A 16618-nucleotide genomic window follows, 5' to 3' on the forward strand; every position below is an offset into this window, starting at 1 on the left:
GCATGCATTAGGTTTAGAAAAAAATACTCTTACGAACTGGGCTAAAATGTCTAACACAAGAGCCAAAATACAAGATTGGATCTTGGATGAGCAGTTTGTCAAGAGGCACGAGTGACCGGTGTGGGGGACGAGGAGCAAACTGCAGGGGCAGTTGCTTTCACTGTGCCATGAGCGCTGCATTTCCATGACAGATGCTTTCCTAGGTGACTTCCTCCTTTGTAAACATGGAGTGGGTTGGAAAAGGTTTGTTAAATGGTACCTTTGGATATTTTAGGGGAACTTAGAGGCAAGTAGCAGTAGAAGAGGAAACTACTCTCCTTCCTTTGGACTGTCCCACAGTGACTTTGGGACTGAGGGCCTTGAATCCACATGAGGGCTGGCTTGTCAGGAAGTTGAAAGGTCTCCTCAAGGCCTCCCTCGGAAGGCCCTGAAACAGAGTTGCTCTCCAGGACTTCAAGAGCACTGTTAGTCTTCAATTTTGTGCACTAGTTTTGCTCACAGGTCCTCTTGTACCTGAGGGCAGCTGTCAGCGTAGCAGCCTCTTGATATGGCCATGGGGTTGTCCTGCTGCTCCAGATTTATGGGCCAGGCTGTCTCTCTGGGGCCCCAGGTGGCATGTCCACTTCAGGAGACTGAAGATACCAGAGCAGGAGGAAATAAGTCTAGGAGTTGGAAAACAGGTTGTAAAAGGAAGAGTGGGGGCTCCAGGACCAGAGGAGACATCAGAGGTCTCTGTGGGTAATGACACGTTGGATATGTGGTGAAGGGCCTTATGGCAGGACAGCCTCTCCATGGGTCGGAAGAATGGTGTCCCCATGGGAGCACGTTAGGGGTGGAGCTTTTAGTTAAGTTTCCTCTGAAAGAAACCAGGTTTCTGTTCTCAAATCTCCCCTGCAAGCTGAACCAAATCCTCCTGCAGACGCAGCCTAACAGATGTAGTCAGGCCAGAGGTGCCCGAGGCTGAGGGACAAATCCTTGATCCTCACAGTGCTTTCCCTTTCCCTCACTGTTCCTGTGGCACAACCGGAGCAAAGGTTGCTCAGCAAATACCGCTCATGGAAGCAGCTCTCCTTGCAGGCACTTCAACTTTTGTCCTCAAGTAAGAGTTTGAACTCTTCCCTGGAGTCATGCTAGGGAGGAGTTTGGCTCCATAATCCTATTAATACAAACATACTGTCCACGGCTCGCTGTTTCATCAGGAGCAAAACTGCCCTTAACAGAGCAAGCTGCTTTCAGGACTCATGGCACTAACAGAAGTATTAAAAATAGCTGTTCTCTCTGCATAAATAACTATTGGTGTCTCAAAGTAAGGACAGGGATTGTGCAGCACTGTTGTAATTAAAGTAACGTAGCTTTTACGTGATGCAAACATTTAGTGTCCCCAGTTTTTCCCCAGCCATGCTACTGTTCTTGGTAGTTCTGAAGTTAAAAGTAATTTCGAGAACTTTCAGGTACTTTGCTTTCACAGACAATGCCAGCTGCCAGGCAGCCAGCTACCCACATCAAAAGGACAGGTCAATAAATAGTCTCTAACTGAAGACACCCATCTGCTTTGTGGTACAGTTAATTCTGATGTAATTCAGAGGTTTGTGAGTATTTGGTTTCTGAAACCCAATGCCATTTTTATTGCGGGACATTTATGTAGTGTCCTCGTCAATATTACTTTGTAAAACTAACGCTGCCCAGATATAATTGACCACATCGATGCATTAACCTCTTGGCGTTGAATAACACGTGTCCTTCTCAGCCTGGCTGGACCTATAGCACAGCCTGACATTTTGGTTCATCTGAATTAATGTTCTGTGCAAATCACATGCTTGCTTGAGCAGCAATAAAAGGGTGTTAAGCAAATCTGGCTTTGAATCAGGAGACTTACCTCTTGGTATCACATGCTTCAGGTCTTATTTCTGAAGATTTTCTTTTCAAGTCCAAAACCTTAAAGGCTTACACACATATTAAAACATAAGGGATAAGTGTTATGGGGTAATTGTGGTTGAACAAAACCTCTGATTGTCTGATGCTGGCCAAGTGTTTATAAATATTTGGTAATCAGCAGACTTTATTCGTCCAAATCCCAAGAAAGACCATCACATGCTAATGGCGTGTAATCCCGAAGGGAGCAACACAAAAACTAAACAAAATGTAGGGCAGCTCTCTCTGCCTTTAGGGGCAAACTTGAAAGTTTAAAAAACTGTTTCATATTCTTCTTCTAACAGTCTGGTACAACTGCTTCAGTGTTACTTATTCTTGTCCGTCCAACGTGAAAGGGTGCTTTGCCTTTCCTGGTACGAAAGGTCCTGTCAGCATTCACTTGATTAATGAGCTGGAATATCCTTCAAGGATTGCATAACTCTCTCATTTTATTTTTGTTTATGTTCTAGAGCTGGTTACGGCTCCTATTACATTTCCATATTGCACATCCCTAGAATATATTAGTGTATGAACAAGGTTCAAGAACTCAAGCTTACAACAAGCTCGTCCCCAGCCTGTTGTCCCATAGATTATATATGAGTGACAGTTAATGACAGCATCAAGACTATAAATTAGAATTAGTAACAACTTCGTGCATAAATGGTGTGAAGTCAGTTGAGTGGGCTTGCCTGAGGAATCCAAGCAGCAGTGGGTTGTGTAACAAAATTGAAGAGCTATCAGCATAGCCCCGCTCGTGCTTCTTCCTGAACTTGAGTTTTAAGGGTATTGCAAATCCAGATGGAGTGCTTCTGCTGCAAAAATACGTTGGGTTGGATTTCATGGAACAATTTTAATGCTGAGGCTCCTCTGGTAATTCTGTGGTAGTCGGTCTTTGTGAGATGAGATAACCCAGGACAGAGAAAGCCAGCACATCACTATAGAAAAGCAATCTATCTGGCTCTCAGTAACACACTGGGGTGCCCTCCAAAAAAGCTTGAGAGGGTTGCTGGGACAGACTGTAGGTAAGGTGACCATTTGCTTTAGCTCCGTAATAAAAAGCAAAGAAGTCTTAGCTGAATTCATTAATAGAGCTCCCTACTCCAAAACACGTTTGCAGTTAATTATCTGTGGTTTCCTGAGAGCTAGCTCTATAGGTTGTCTTTCTAATATAGACTGCCCCTTCGATTGGGAAACTGCCTTTTATTTTCTAAAAAGCCACAGAAGGTTGCGGCTGAATTTTGTCGTCTTATAAATGTATTTTCTTCTTTTGTATATGCGCAGTAGGGTTTTCCTTAGTTTCTTTAGGCTCAGGTGAACCAAGACTGCTACTTTATGCCAAATATTCATTACTGAGGGGTTTCTCCTAGCTGTTGAATAGCTGTGCTGATTATGGCAGATTAACCCTGTCTGGTGCCATTAGTCCTTTTCCATAACAAAATACACACACTTTCAGAGGGAATAAAGCATTTGGTGTGAGAACACATTCACACAGGTAATCTGAGTGAACTTGGCAAACAGAGGCACAGAAACAGATGGGTGAGGGTTTGAGTCCTATTGAACTGGTCGGTCAAAGGTTGTTTTTTTTCCAAAAACTAATTGCAGATTTTTGTCATGACTTCATTTGCTATTATTTCCTTGGTAGTAGGAAAAAAAAATTAAAAAAATAAGTTTAATTAATTCAGGGGAAAACAAAACCACAGTATGTGTGTTGCATGGGCTTGCTAAAAAAAGCTTAAAATGCAATGCTGGGCAATATACTGAAGACAGGAGTCCCACAAACCTAGGGAAGATGTAGGGCTCACGTAAGCTGACTTAGCAAGCAGTGTTCAAAGGGCAGGGATCTGCTGCCCTGCACACCAAGATGTGCTCTCAGACATCAGAACCAGACCCTGCATCAACTGAACTCCTGCATCTCTCTCTTGTTTTGTTTTCTTTCCAATATTCAGGCGCAATGTACTGAGCTTGTCCTCGGGAATTGAAGATATTGGTATTATCAAGTGGGATCTAGCACTGTGTCTTCTCCTCGTCTGGGTGATATGTTTCTTCTGCATTTGGAAAGGAGTCAAATCCACTGGGAAAGTAAGTGCCTTTTTACCCTTTTTATAATCATTGCAGTTAGCAGATGTTAGGAATCCTAAGTAACACTTTTCTTAAAGATATTCACTATTTCCTTGAAAACTAATGTATTTTTGCGCTGAATAAAAGAGGGATTCAGATTCAACTTTGCCTTTGGAAAGACATTGCCAGTACCTAAAATGCCTGTGAGTCAAGTAGCTGTTACTGGAACGGCATCAGGAAGCAGGTAGAAGCATGGCTCGAGTACCACTTTGTCCCTGTGAGGACAAGGGTCCCACTGATGCATGCCATGAGTGGGGAAAGCCTTAGGTGTGATATTGCCCCTTGGATACGGTAGTGTTTTTCAACCTAGTTTAATGAGAAAAGGCTTTTGAAGCCATTGAATATGTGTGGCTTGGCTTTCAAGCCTGTTGGTTGAGGCAGCATTACTAACAGAGGTAGAGAGGTCTCAAGATATTAGGTTCCCACATGTTTCTTGTCAGCTGGGTGGAAGGGAGCGACCCTGCTCGTGTCATACCTGAGAGAAAGGCCACAGCAGGAACCATCTTCTGTCAACCTCCAGAGAAGTCAGGAAGAGTGAGCAAGTGCCTCAACTGCACAAAAAGCATATTTTAGGAGTTTTACCTTGTTACACGCTGCAGAATCAACCAGGAGACAAAAACTCTGTAGGACACCCGACCTCATTAGTTCCCCTGTTGGCTAAACTACCTGCATTACTGTCATTTCTGTCTTGCTTTCTGTGATTTTTATCACGGAGCCTCGTTAAAGTCATGCTGGTGCCTTACCCTGGATTCCTGCCAGCTTTGCCCCGATGAGCAGCTTCCACCACCTCTAAAGCATGCATTGACAAATATGTTTGCTTCTCTGTTCCCTGTTGATTGATGTGACCCAGTGATGTGGTTGTGTAAGTTTTATAGTAAAGGTGAACACAATAAATCTCCCACAGTAGCTGAGTGGAAGCGCCTATTTCTGCAGTACCTTTGGCAAACCCGGTGTCTCCTCGGTAGAGGTTACGGTAGATCTGGGAGATTTTTCAACCTCCCTCTGGTACATGTTTTCAAGCCTCTGTGAAGGTAACGGCTTGAAACCAGATCTGTTAAAATCAGTTACCTAAAAGATTGTGGGGTTTTTTTGGAAATTCAGGGAAATAGTCTCATTTCTAAGACAAGGCCTATGAGGCCTACGTCCTCGCTGCAGCGTCTGAGCTCATGCGGGTGTGGAGCCAAAGCCCAACAAAACCATTGGAAAGTCTCCGGTTGACTCCATTAACTTTGGGGTCAAACAAAAGTAAACTGTAAACTCTAATGGAGGACTTGAATTATTTGAGAAGTCTCGTTTACTTTAAGAGATGGTTGTTTATAGCACTTCCCTGCTTTCCGGAGTGTTAATGGCTCTTTGGAGAGCAGAAAAAAAAAAAGGACATAGTTTTTAAATCTTATAGTAGCATATTTGATAAATAAAGATGAAACCATGAGAAAAAATAATTGTTGTGCTTACGCTTTGGATAATATGCTTGATCTTAGGAATTCCTCCAGTGTTATGAGAGAATCTTTACCTGCGGCGCAAAGGCCACTTCCTGAGTGCTGTTTACTCAGTTCCTGCAAATACATCAAGGCGTTTTTGTTTTTTTGTAAGAAAACTTTGACTTTTCGTAGGCCTGGCTTATGTTAAAAAAATTAGAAAGCTCAGAAATCCCCCTTTTATCCTTCTGGTGTTGGTGAAACTAGGCTAATGTGTAAAATATATTATTTGCCAGTGGAAAATGTACAGAAAATTCAAGGAGATAATTAAAAAGGATAGCTCCTTTCATTTTATGAAATTGGTCCAGCTCTGTGAATTATTATGGCCACGCAGGCTTTGAGTTCTCTTCGTTATTCTCAGTGGACACACTTAAGAAACATGGTGCATCCCGGGAGCTTAGCTGTAGTTAAACAAATTCTGGAAAACAAAAATACACTTTAACTCATGGCAGCAAACTGTAATTACCTGGGGATATCATCTGACTCCATGAAAAAATGCCCTTTCTTGGACAGTAGTGATTCTTGACTGTAACACAGCAGTTATATAAAAAATGAGAGAAAGCACTGATGAGCAAAGAAAACAAAATGTTAGAGGTCAAAAAGTGTGGGGCTAAAGATAGAACTGTCCGAATGCCAGCTCAATTAACCCTCACGCTGGAGATTAAAGCAAAGGGTTCTTTCATCAAATAAATGAGAAGATAACAAGAAGAGAAGAAGTAGGCTGTTATTCAAAGAGAGTGGGAATAGAGGTTAAAGATAATGAAGACATATTCTCAAACTGGATGAATAGAGCCTTAGTTTCCAGTAATGATGATGCTGAATAGGCAGCAAGGGCAAGAATGAAGTTATGGGACTGGAAATTACCACTGTGGAGGCCGATGCCAACCTGAAGGGCTTCACGCGTTCAAGGCAATGGGAAAGGAGATACAGTGGCATGGACCAAATTATCTTCACCTCTGAAAGAAGTGCCTTGGGAAATTGCCTGTAGGAGCAGTATAAGGCTGCACAACAAAGCTAGAGGTAGCAGCAGAACTTGCAAAACAATTTATGGGGTTTTTAAGTTCAAATAAAGAATGAGATAATGCTTCAGGTGCCCTCAGTGAGGAAATCGCTTCCGCTTCCCTGGCAGAGGTGCAGTTGTCACGTGAAGAGGACAAACAAGGCAAAGGCAGAATTTCCAATAGAAGTCATGAGTTGTATAAAATCCTGTGTGTTCTCTGCCTGAGTGACGTGAACACGGTCTGGGAGGCTCTGGAGGGATTAATGGACCTCATTGCCCCCAGGCCTAAAGCAGAAAGGTGGTAAAGGCCATCAAATTAAAAGTAGACTCAGAAACTCTGATCAGATCCTTTTGTCCCCATCGTTGGATCTCTCTTGATTCTGGAGGTGTAGCGTTGGCTGCCACAGACTAAACGTACTTTTTATTTTATTTTCTGTTGCCAGGTGGTGTACATCACTGCCACGTTTCCATTCATCATGCTCCTTGTTCTGCTCATCCGTGGGGTGACCCTGCCTGGAGCTGCAGAAGGCATCAAGTTTTATCTTTATCCCGATATCTCACGGTTAGCTGACCCCCAGGTACAGAGCTGGGAGTGGGGAGCGGGACGATTTCCCAAGCAAAGGGGGATGGTGGAGGGTGATGGTGGTGATGTAATGGCAATAGATTTATTTGCTTTTTTTTCCACAGTCTTTAGAGGTCCAAATATAGCATGATCATTAATGCTGGGTTATATTTTCCAGAGAGCTGCTTGAGAAGGTCACTGTTATATGTGTTAATGCATCTTTCCATGTGTACGTATGTGTGTGTATGCGTGTGTATTTTTTTTGTGTCAAAGGACTCTGAGGCTGTAGACTCTGTCCCGTTATACAATCTCAGCTCTCTTGTTGGTAAGGTAAGGGAGATGCATTTCTTTGATGAGGATAGTCTTTAGTTTCAAAGGAGAGACACATGAGCTTCACAGATGGAACAACAAGCGACAACTGTGAGTACCAGTGTCACTCAGCTCCCACTGCTCAGTAGGAGGTGATTGGGAAAGAAGTGAACGAAATAACAGAACAAAAACCCGTGCAAACTATGAGAAAAATGCTTTCTGAGGTACAGGAACTACCGTGGTGGAGCTAAGCTTACTCTTTCTGTATAGGCAGTGATTAAAGATTCCTGTCTGTGCTCACAGACTGCAAGTATGGGACACTTGAGCAGACCAGCATCGTTTCAGCCAATGGTGGTCACACGAGAAATGCAAAAACAAATGCAAATACCCCACCCCCCAAAAAAAACCCAGAACAAGGGATCTCTGAAAACAACAAATTATGGTCACAGTGAGAGGGAATAATGTCTTTCTTTGCTATTTCTTTCTAACGAGTAGGTGGTTAAAATAAAACTCCAGTGGTAGCTGAATAACTGAAGTAGGAGAAGTGTAATTGAAAGAAACACTGTGGAAATTTGGTTCATTCTCTAGTCCTGCCCTGTTTGTACAAGCCAGCCTCTTTGTAGGAGACGTTATATGTTATGAACGAATCATCTTTTATGGGACTCTATCATTTTTATGATCTGCTGTTAGCCCTAAGCCCAGAGTATCAGCCGATAATGTAGAAGAGACTCGTGTGAGCTGGCAGCCCCTCCCACGGTCTAGCAAAAGCATCACCTCCAAGGAGACACCAGTCAGCAAGGTGCTGAAAAGCGGTGGTGGGAGGGAGGGGGTAATGGTCTGCGCTCTTAGTTCTCACTTACTCAGACTCCTTGGTGGTTCCTACTGGCATTAGCAGACTTGTGTTAGCAGAAAGAAGTGAACAGATGGGATTCAATGGTTGCGTTTTGGTAGCTTGCTATGTATTTACTAACGGAGGAGTTGATAGTGTACTGTTATTTCACTCTGTATGTTTTTTTTTTTAATGTAATCAGGAGAAAGAATCATGAGACCAAGATGAGATACCTATCTTATAAAGTGCATTGTATTTTGCTTGTTTTCCCCCCACCCCTATGGCTTTTTACCTTGCATTTGAACAGTTACAACAACAACCGGAAAGCTAGGAAAATAAACAAAGCAAGTACACGTACCTGTTTCTCAAGCTTTTCACATCCTCGGTTTAGTGACTCTGTGGGCTGATTCTAACTGAAATGAGTTGCAACAGAAATAAGCAATGTTATAAATACTTGTGCATTTTTTATTGTGCTGAAACATGTTTATTGTTGTGCCAACAGGAAGGATCAGCTGAATGACTAAGAAACTAGAAATACTGAGCATTTCTGGGGAGGGGATACAGGAACTGTTGTAGAGATGATGTTCTTGTAGACTCTGATGCTAACAATTTTCTTTTCCTGATAAAAGCCAAACTTGCAAATGTGATGTTCTCTTCCCCTCTCTCTCCCTGATCCTTTGGCTATCACCCTCAATGGAAGCAATTATTTTTTGTTGATTTTGCCTAGTTTGAACTGTTTATTTGCATTGAGCGTTGCAATGCAACGATGCCGGTAATAACAGTCTTTCCGTCTTTCCCTTTAGGTCTGGATAGATGCAGGGACACAAATCTTCTTCTCATATGCAATCTGCTTAGGAGCAATGACTTCCCTGGGGAGCTACAACAAGTACAAATACAACTGCTATAGGCAAGTTTCCATCCAAGGGGGTTTAGTGTTTTAGCTAATTGATGTAAATAAAGTAGGGACAATGGGTTAATTTTTTTTTTAATTAACTTGCTCCATGACATATGTGTGACTTAGGGACTGTTTGCTGCTGGGATGCCTGAACAGTGGTACCAGTTTTGTGTCTGGCTTCGCAATTTTTTCCGTCCTGGGCTTCATGGCACAAGAGCAAGGGGTGAACATTGCTGATGTGGCAGAGTCAGGTACGATGGTATTGGTGGCAGTGGTGGTGGGCACTGCCGCCTAGCGTGTGAGCAAAGTTCTGCAGACTCAATCAGCTAACATCTAAGCAATAAAAACAGCACAAGATTTCCCATAATCTCCAGAAAAATAAGCGCATTGTTGATTTGGGCTTTCATCTAGAGCAGTGAGGGTTAGTACCGGGGTTGTACTGTTTATTCTGTCTTGATTAACAGGGCAGCGAACACATTTCCTAGAGCTAATCCGTTTGAGTTGAGATTAAGAGTTACGATAACCACTCCATTATCTAGGCTCCAGAATGTCATTGATTCGAAAATGTATTCCATCCTTCTTGTCAGACTACCTTTCTTTTCATTCAAATGCAAATAGCCAGCGTTTAGGCAATTTTCACAGCTTAGTTTTGCTTGCTTGCAGCAGAGCGCCGCAGCGGGAGTATTTCCTTGGCCTTGTGAAGGGACACACACGCAGATATTCCCAAATCTCACTGAAAGGCAGGAGGAGTTGGAGACCTCCATCTCCTGGGTTCTGTGGACCATGTCATCCACAGGACGTTGCAGCCCTGCATCTCCTCTCTAGCTTCAGGGTAGGGGTGACAGAGGTGTGAGAAGTCCATTTTGAAACTGGGTGTACACTGGGGTTCCTCCCTTATCTCAGAAGCGGTCTTCCCGTTAAGGTCCAGCTACACACATGCAGCTGAAGAAGGCTTAATCCTCACAGCATCTCAACGTATCTCAGACAAAACAGATGTCGTTTTTTTCCTCTGTGTATGTCTTGTCCATGAGGGCAGGTGTAACCAGGTGTTTCCATGTAGAACAGACAGATTAGATGGCAATTACCATTCAAAAATAACGAGTCAGGCCTCAGCAGCCATGAGGCTTAAAGCTAATCAGGTTCAAGTAATGACAGTGTCACCTGAGCGCACTTTTGGCATTTCCCTCTGAATTTTTGAGCCTGCGTAGTAGTTGAAAGCTTTCCTCTGCATACACGCTGTTAAAAAGCTAGAGTCAATATCTCTTTTGATCATACGGCTCTGGGAGTTAAGTCTTTAAGGAAAATATGTCACTTCACGAGGGCTAATGAAAAACTAATGACGTCGGTGCCACCACTGGATTCTCGAGTGGCTGCAATTGGCATTCCTCTCACAAGTGTAATTAGTTAACAGTCTTGGCCATAATGCTTATTTTGATTGGAGTTTGATTGTTCTGTTTGAAAACAGGAAGCAAGGGAATAATCCTATTGAATGAATCATAAATAGCCCCCTTTCTTTTTTTAATATGTAGGTGGATTGATTCCAAGAATAGCATTTTTAAGTATTTCCACATCAGGTTTTTATCTGGTCAATATTTATTCTAATTTTTATTATTAAATCTCTGATGAACAGGCAGCTATATTCCTATAGCTTGACGTTTTTTAAAATTAAACAATTTTATAGCAACACTGGATTCTTAATTAACGTTTAAACACAAATTGACTAGCAGACTTAGTGTTTACATAGCATTTTTTCATCAATAAACATTTTTTTAAAGGAGGGATTTTGTAGCTTATTATAGAGACAACAAGGGCACTGATTAGTTTCTGAACTTAGTTTTCAGTTTCTTGTTTATTTTGTCGTTGATTCCTTCACATTTTCTACTTCATTTAGATTCAGCCCTAGTCACTAATGGCCAGAGATAGCAACCATCTCACTGTTCAGTGGGTTGCCCATCCCCACTGGTTGGCCTTTGCCTAAATCCTAAGGAACATTTTTACATGACGGTAAACATTACCAAAATTATCCCAACCCCTCCCCATGGGTTTCCTCACAACCTTTCTCAGCAGAGCCACTGGAGACCGCTCAGTCCCCATGGGATGGGTGTCCACGCCGCTGCTGCTGCCGCTTGGCCGTAGCACCAGGGAGGGGACATTGTTCACAGGGCCAAGACCTCCTGCTCTCCCCCATCTCTGCCCATCAATCAGATGGTGACACCATTTGATTCCTTGTTGGCCCTCGTGTGAGCCAGGGGAACAGCAACAGATTCACTGACAGCAGAGTCTCATGGCCGCATTTTTCACCTGTGCCACATTCAGCCTTGGGGCGATGTGCCCAGGACATCCTTGTCATTGAAGGGTTGCTCCCACTTAAAGCACTGGGTGCTGCTGGCGGCCTTCACTGGCTTAGGGTTACACGACAGTTAGATTAGACCCCTTTGACTTCCCAGTGAGATGAGGCTTTTTAACAAACAGCATTTGATTTTTTTAAAAAATACTTTTAAAGGGAGAAAGGAAACAGTGGAGGCTTAACAGAGCCATAGCGAATCCTGTCTGATCTGTGTTGCGTCTCTGCCTGGGAGAAATACTTCACCGCCTGTGCACTTGTGTTAAAACAGCACAAGATTGGCCTTTTTCTTTTTAATCCCATTTTGCAACCAACTTCAGATTAAGCAGGCCTGACTGTAGCACCATGGCAGTCCTCATGAGCTCTTAATAGCAGCCACAGAGTTTCAAATTAAATTCCATTTTAGATTCTTTGTGTTCAGCTGAGGGCATGCCAGGAACATTTGCTTTTCACATGGACTTTCTATATTTCAACACTTAGTTTCAAGGGAAAATCAAAGCTAGCACAGGGCTTAGGGCACTTGGTGTTAGGCTGTAGCACAGCACAAGGACAGTTTCACTGGCCAAAGCATACAGAATTACAGCAAGTTTGAGGAGAGCAGTTTTACATCTGTCTCATCAATTGCACAGGAAAACTGGTAGCAGTTTTCCCTCAGGGAGGATCTATTATATCCGCTGAATTAGGGCGGGGAAAGAAAAGCCCCCCAAAATTTGAGGCATTCACCAATTTTTTGGTATCTCCTGTCATATAAAGCCTTAGTTGTGTTTCATTTTAAATAAAATTAGTTGCTCAATTGTTGGCTAATTTGTATTTATTTCTGTTCAAATATTTTCAGGGATTTAAAGTTTTCTGTAGTTTGAAAAAAGGTTTAAAAGTTGTTTAAAGAAATTCCTTTTCCTATTGAAAAATTACTTGAATCCACTTCAAAATCCTGGGAAATGCTGGTTTCTGATGCTCCTTAAAACAGTCAGGCAGATGAGCCAGGCTTTCCCAGGTTCAATCCGAATTTAAATCTGCCCTCAAATTTTTTTGGTCAGCTTCCCAAAATTTGTAGGGCCACTTTGGGAGCCTGCTGTAAATGCCGGATTGCCAGTGTTCCTGTCTCCCGCTGGAAAAAAAACTTTCCCTCTCCCAAAAGCTCCCATAGGCGGGAGCGCTGTGCGTCCGCTTGGTGTGTGGGTGTGAGTGCGATGCCACCTGGTCCATGGCGCAAACGAGACCCAATGTAGTGATGAGCCCTTGAAAAACAAGATTCTGGGGACCAGAGCAGAGAAGCCAGGCTCCAGCCTGGGGCTGGGGCTGATGTTGGTCACATCAGCGTCACCACAGTCTGGCCAAATAGGGACGAGTGATGCACCAGCATGGGGAGGTGATTTTACCCAGAGTGATTTTTTTACACACCAGCAATTCCTAACAGCAGGAAGCATTATTTTTTTCCAGGGACCACAGCTGATATAGCTAGGAATAGCCTGATCCCTTCAGTGCAAGTGAGGCTTTGCAAAGGAGCAGGCTCCTGGAGTGCAAGCCCCGCTCTAGAAAAGCCATGCCGGGTTTGGAGGGTGCGTGCAGAGGGAGGCAGTGAGGCAGTGGTTGTGTTAGCAGAGATCCTGGGGAATGTTTGGAGCAGAGTCCCTTCCCTGCATGCAAAAGAGCTTCATCATCATCATCTTCATTGTGACCATGTGGGTTAGCAGTGGGATTCTGCCATTCCCCTGGGTCACCCCTTCTCCCCCTGCCCCAAATACTGCCCTGTGTCCATGCAGGGCAGTTGTAGGACCACCTCCATGATTGGCATGTTTGAGACAGATGTTAAAACTGGTGATCTGTTAGCAATGGCCTCGGGGGTTTGCCTGTGGTTTCTGCTGTAGTCATGCGTGCTTCGATTTCAGATAAAAGAGCCAAACTGTTTCACTTCTGGTATTTCCAGCTGCGTTTGGATTTATCTGAACGGAACCAGGCATTAAAAAACCTTTACCAAAGAGCTGGTACTTACTATTTCTCTTCCCTTCCCTTCCCCCTTTCCTATTTTCTCTTTCTCTAGGTCCAGGCCTGGCCTTCATTGCCTACCCAAAAGCTGTGTCCATGATGCCACTGCCCACCTTTTGGGCAATCCTTTTTTTTATTATGCTTCTGTTGCTTGGACTGGATAGCCAGGTTAGTACGATGGGTAAGAGACGTGTGGTTTATTATCTCAGTGCTGCTGACTGAGAAAAGCTGGTTTCACAGGCAAGAGTTAAGAAGAAAATACCTCTAATGCTGCCTAAGAGGTTGCTTTATAGTGCAGGGACTGCGTTTGATGGATCCCTAGGTCGATAGTGGGATGTTGCCCAGTAAGTCTTCGTTATCAGGAGTTAGTGGAGTCCACAAGACTAAGATGGTACTCCCTAACCTAAATATCTGTCCCAGCCTAGCCACAAAATGCCGTCATTTTAGTCGCCGTGCAGTCTTTTCCTACTTTGGAAAAGAGCTGAATCATTTTAAACCATTGAAGACCACAGCAGTCTGTTCCACAGAGCACTTTGTGCTGTTGCAGTCCCCTGCAGCGTGTGTACACTGTCATTAAAAGACTTTGTGAGAATTAATAACTACTAGGAATACAGGCTTCGATAGCTGCCAGGTGCCAGCAAAGAAATGTGAAGCCATTGTGAGGCAGAAAAAAAAGCATGAAATGTTTCGCACAGCGTATCCAGGGTTGTGATAAAGCCACAGCCTTTTTCGGTGGCCATCGACTCGGAGCTGCTGAGCAGCTTGGGATTCTGCTGACTTTCACGTCACCCCTGCACATTCAGTGCCTCCAAACAGGCCAGAAAGCGCATTGGGTTCCAGCTGAGTTTATAGCACACGCTGCTATTAATTAGTGAGCAGGACAAAATCAAAACATTCGGTTCAAGAAGTTAGGTTATTTTTGCCAGTGGTTGCTTATAGAAATGCTGAACTAGATACTGCCAAAGAGCCTGTAAATAATTTCTGGATAGTCCACTTACAAGGGAACATGGGTGACCAGGGATTATGCAGTAACTGCACATTCAAAATTGCCAGTTTTCAGGACAACAGGCAGCTTTCTGCACTTAAATGGAAAGTCACTAAGATTGCAACAACCCAGTTGGTAAGGATAAAATGTTCGCTTAGCCTGGATGCTCTCTCGAATGAGGAGAGATCTGTAAATGGATTTTGACCCAGTTGTTGTGTCCTTGATCTCTTACATTTTTTATATTCCATTTGCCCTAAATTGCTCCGTATGGCTTAATCTTTGAACTCTAGTGAGCAGCTTTCAGTCAGTCCAAAGTAAATGTACAAGTGCCCGATGCCGTGGTTCAGCAACCCTGTGCTTATGCAAACTGGAAGCTGTCGAGTAATTTTAAAAAGCTCCTCGCTGCATCAAATGATTAAAACTAATTGGAGCGCTTAATTTCTCTTCTCCACCCCTCTGCTTTTTTGGAGTGCAGTCAAGCAGGTTTCTGGAATAGTGGAGCAGTTTAAGATCAAATCAGCCCAAAGGAAAGGATTGCATTTCAAAAGAAAACCAGTTTTACAGAAGTCAAAGTAACGAGACAGGAGGCAACAAAGTCTGGTGGAGTGTTTACAGGACAGGCTGTATTCACAAAATGGAGCTTCAGCTCATGGTCAAAGAGGGTAGAGCGGTTATGGGGCACTTCTGGGCACATCCATACAGATACTGGAAGGAAAAGATAGCTTTTCTTCAAATAATGCTATTTCATAGGCTCCCCGTGATGATGAATGCACTTAAAGTGAAGGGCATTTCTACAGAGGCACCTTGATTCCCCACGGTATCCTCACATCTTCAGTGATCTCAGTGCTTCTGCCAGGCTGGAAGTGCAGGGCGGCTGAATGATCCCTTCTTGGGATGTGTCTGGGGGAGAGTTCAGTCCTCACTTTTCTCTGTGGGTGAAGTGCATCTGCTTTTTATTAACTTTGATGCTTTATTCAAATCCGGTTTGGGTTCTTTGGTTAACTCGAGTCACACATCTTACATACAGTTTTCCAGAGGCAAGGAAGTACAAATACAGTTACCATGAAGCTAGGTCAAGTAAGATTTTTAGCTCATCTCTTCAGAGCTTTTTAGTTTATGCAAATATTTTACCAAATCTTTGCATGGGGACTGTATCAACAGCTCCATTATTGCTGCAGAAGTGCCCCAGAGCCCCAGTCAGAGGGACGCTGCTCACGGGTTCAGAAAAGACGAGTTCAGGCAAGAAGTGCTGATGTTTCACATCAAAGTGGCTGGATTTTCACTAGTGAACCCACAAGGGGAATTATATCCAGTTGTGGAATTAACCTGACCAGTACCTGTGAGGTTTTCTGGCACAGCAGAAAAAAAAGCTGGGTGGTACACTCCCGTCTTAGGCTTTTTTGAGCATTTTCTCCCTGCCTCTTTTCTAACATACATCTTGTATTTATCTGGAACAGCTACAACATAAAAGACACATAAGCGCCTTCCTGTCATCAAATTTAAGTCCCTTTATCCTTGTGGCTTGCGTTTAGGGAGCCCCTTTGGTCATGTGTAGGGCTGCTAGGAAATGAACGGTGATCCTGAGAGCTTATCCCAACCTGGAAACTGCCACCCAGCACAGCGAGGGGGGTGTTGTGCTGCGTTTGTTCGAGCGTGAACCCAGATAAAATGTAGGGCAGGTGGTTTTCAAGTCACGTTTCTGTGTTGTTGTTCTTCCCCTGTAGTTTGTTGAAGTTGAAGGACAGATCACGTCATTAGTTGATCTGCACCCATCCTTCCTAAGGAAGGGTTACCGACGGGAAATCTTCATCGCTATAGTGTGTTTCCTTAGCTATCTTCTGGGACTAACTATGGTGACTGAGGTAAGTGGTGCTGGCACTGGAAATCGCCTTATTTTTTAGCCAGTTTTTACACCAATTTTAGCCATGAATGAAATTGCGTGGAATTACACTCAGAGGAGCGGCGCTGTTTAGATCTATAGAGCATCTTTCATCCCTGGATCTGAAAGCATTTTGAAAGGGAGCGATATATTCCCCCCATTTTAGTCAGAGGAACAGAGAAATGAATTCCCATGAAATTCAATCTGATCTCAGGTACTAATCAACATGAGTGTGAATATTAACATCTGGCTCCAAATGATGAAACACACTGGGAGCCTTCAGCAGAGCAGGTTAAGAACCCATCCAGTGCATGCAGGGAAA

General features: G+C 43.5%; 1 protein-coding gene across 4 annotated transcripts in view; it reads left to right on the top strand.

Annotated features, from left to right (window-relative positions):
- SLC6A6 (solute carrier family 6 (neurotransmitter transporter), member 6) overlaps nucleotides 1-16618 on the top strand; it is a 48466-nt gene that overhangs the window by 27155 nt on the left and 4693 nt on the right. For all 4 annotated transcript variants that reach the window (XM_010187869.1, XM_010187873.1, XM_010187870.1 and 1 more), the window contains 6 exons: nucleotides 3858-3990; nucleotides 6951-7085; nucleotides 9011-9114; nucleotides 9229-9353; nucleotides 13488-13600; nucleotides 16142-16279. In XM_010187869.1, the coding sequence (XP_010186171.1) occupies nucleotides 3858-3990; nucleotides 6951-7085; nucleotides 9011-9114; nucleotides 9229-9353; nucleotides 13488-13600; nucleotides 16142-16279 (748 nt within the window). The remainder of the gene's footprint in view (nucleotides 1-3857; nucleotides 3991-6950; nucleotides 7086-9010; nucleotides 9115-9228; nucleotides 9354-13487; nucleotides 13601-16141; nucleotides 16280-16618) is intronic.

This window comes from Mesitornis unicolor, unplaced genomic scaffold (genome assembly GCF_000695765.1).
Source record: "Mesitornis unicolor isolate BGI_N332 unplaced genomic scaffold, ASM69576v1 scaffold21407, whole genome shotgun sequence".
NCBI classification, from domain to species: Eukaryota; Metazoa; Chordata; class Aves; order Mesitornithiformes; family Mesitornithidae; genus Mesitornis; species Mesitornis unicolor.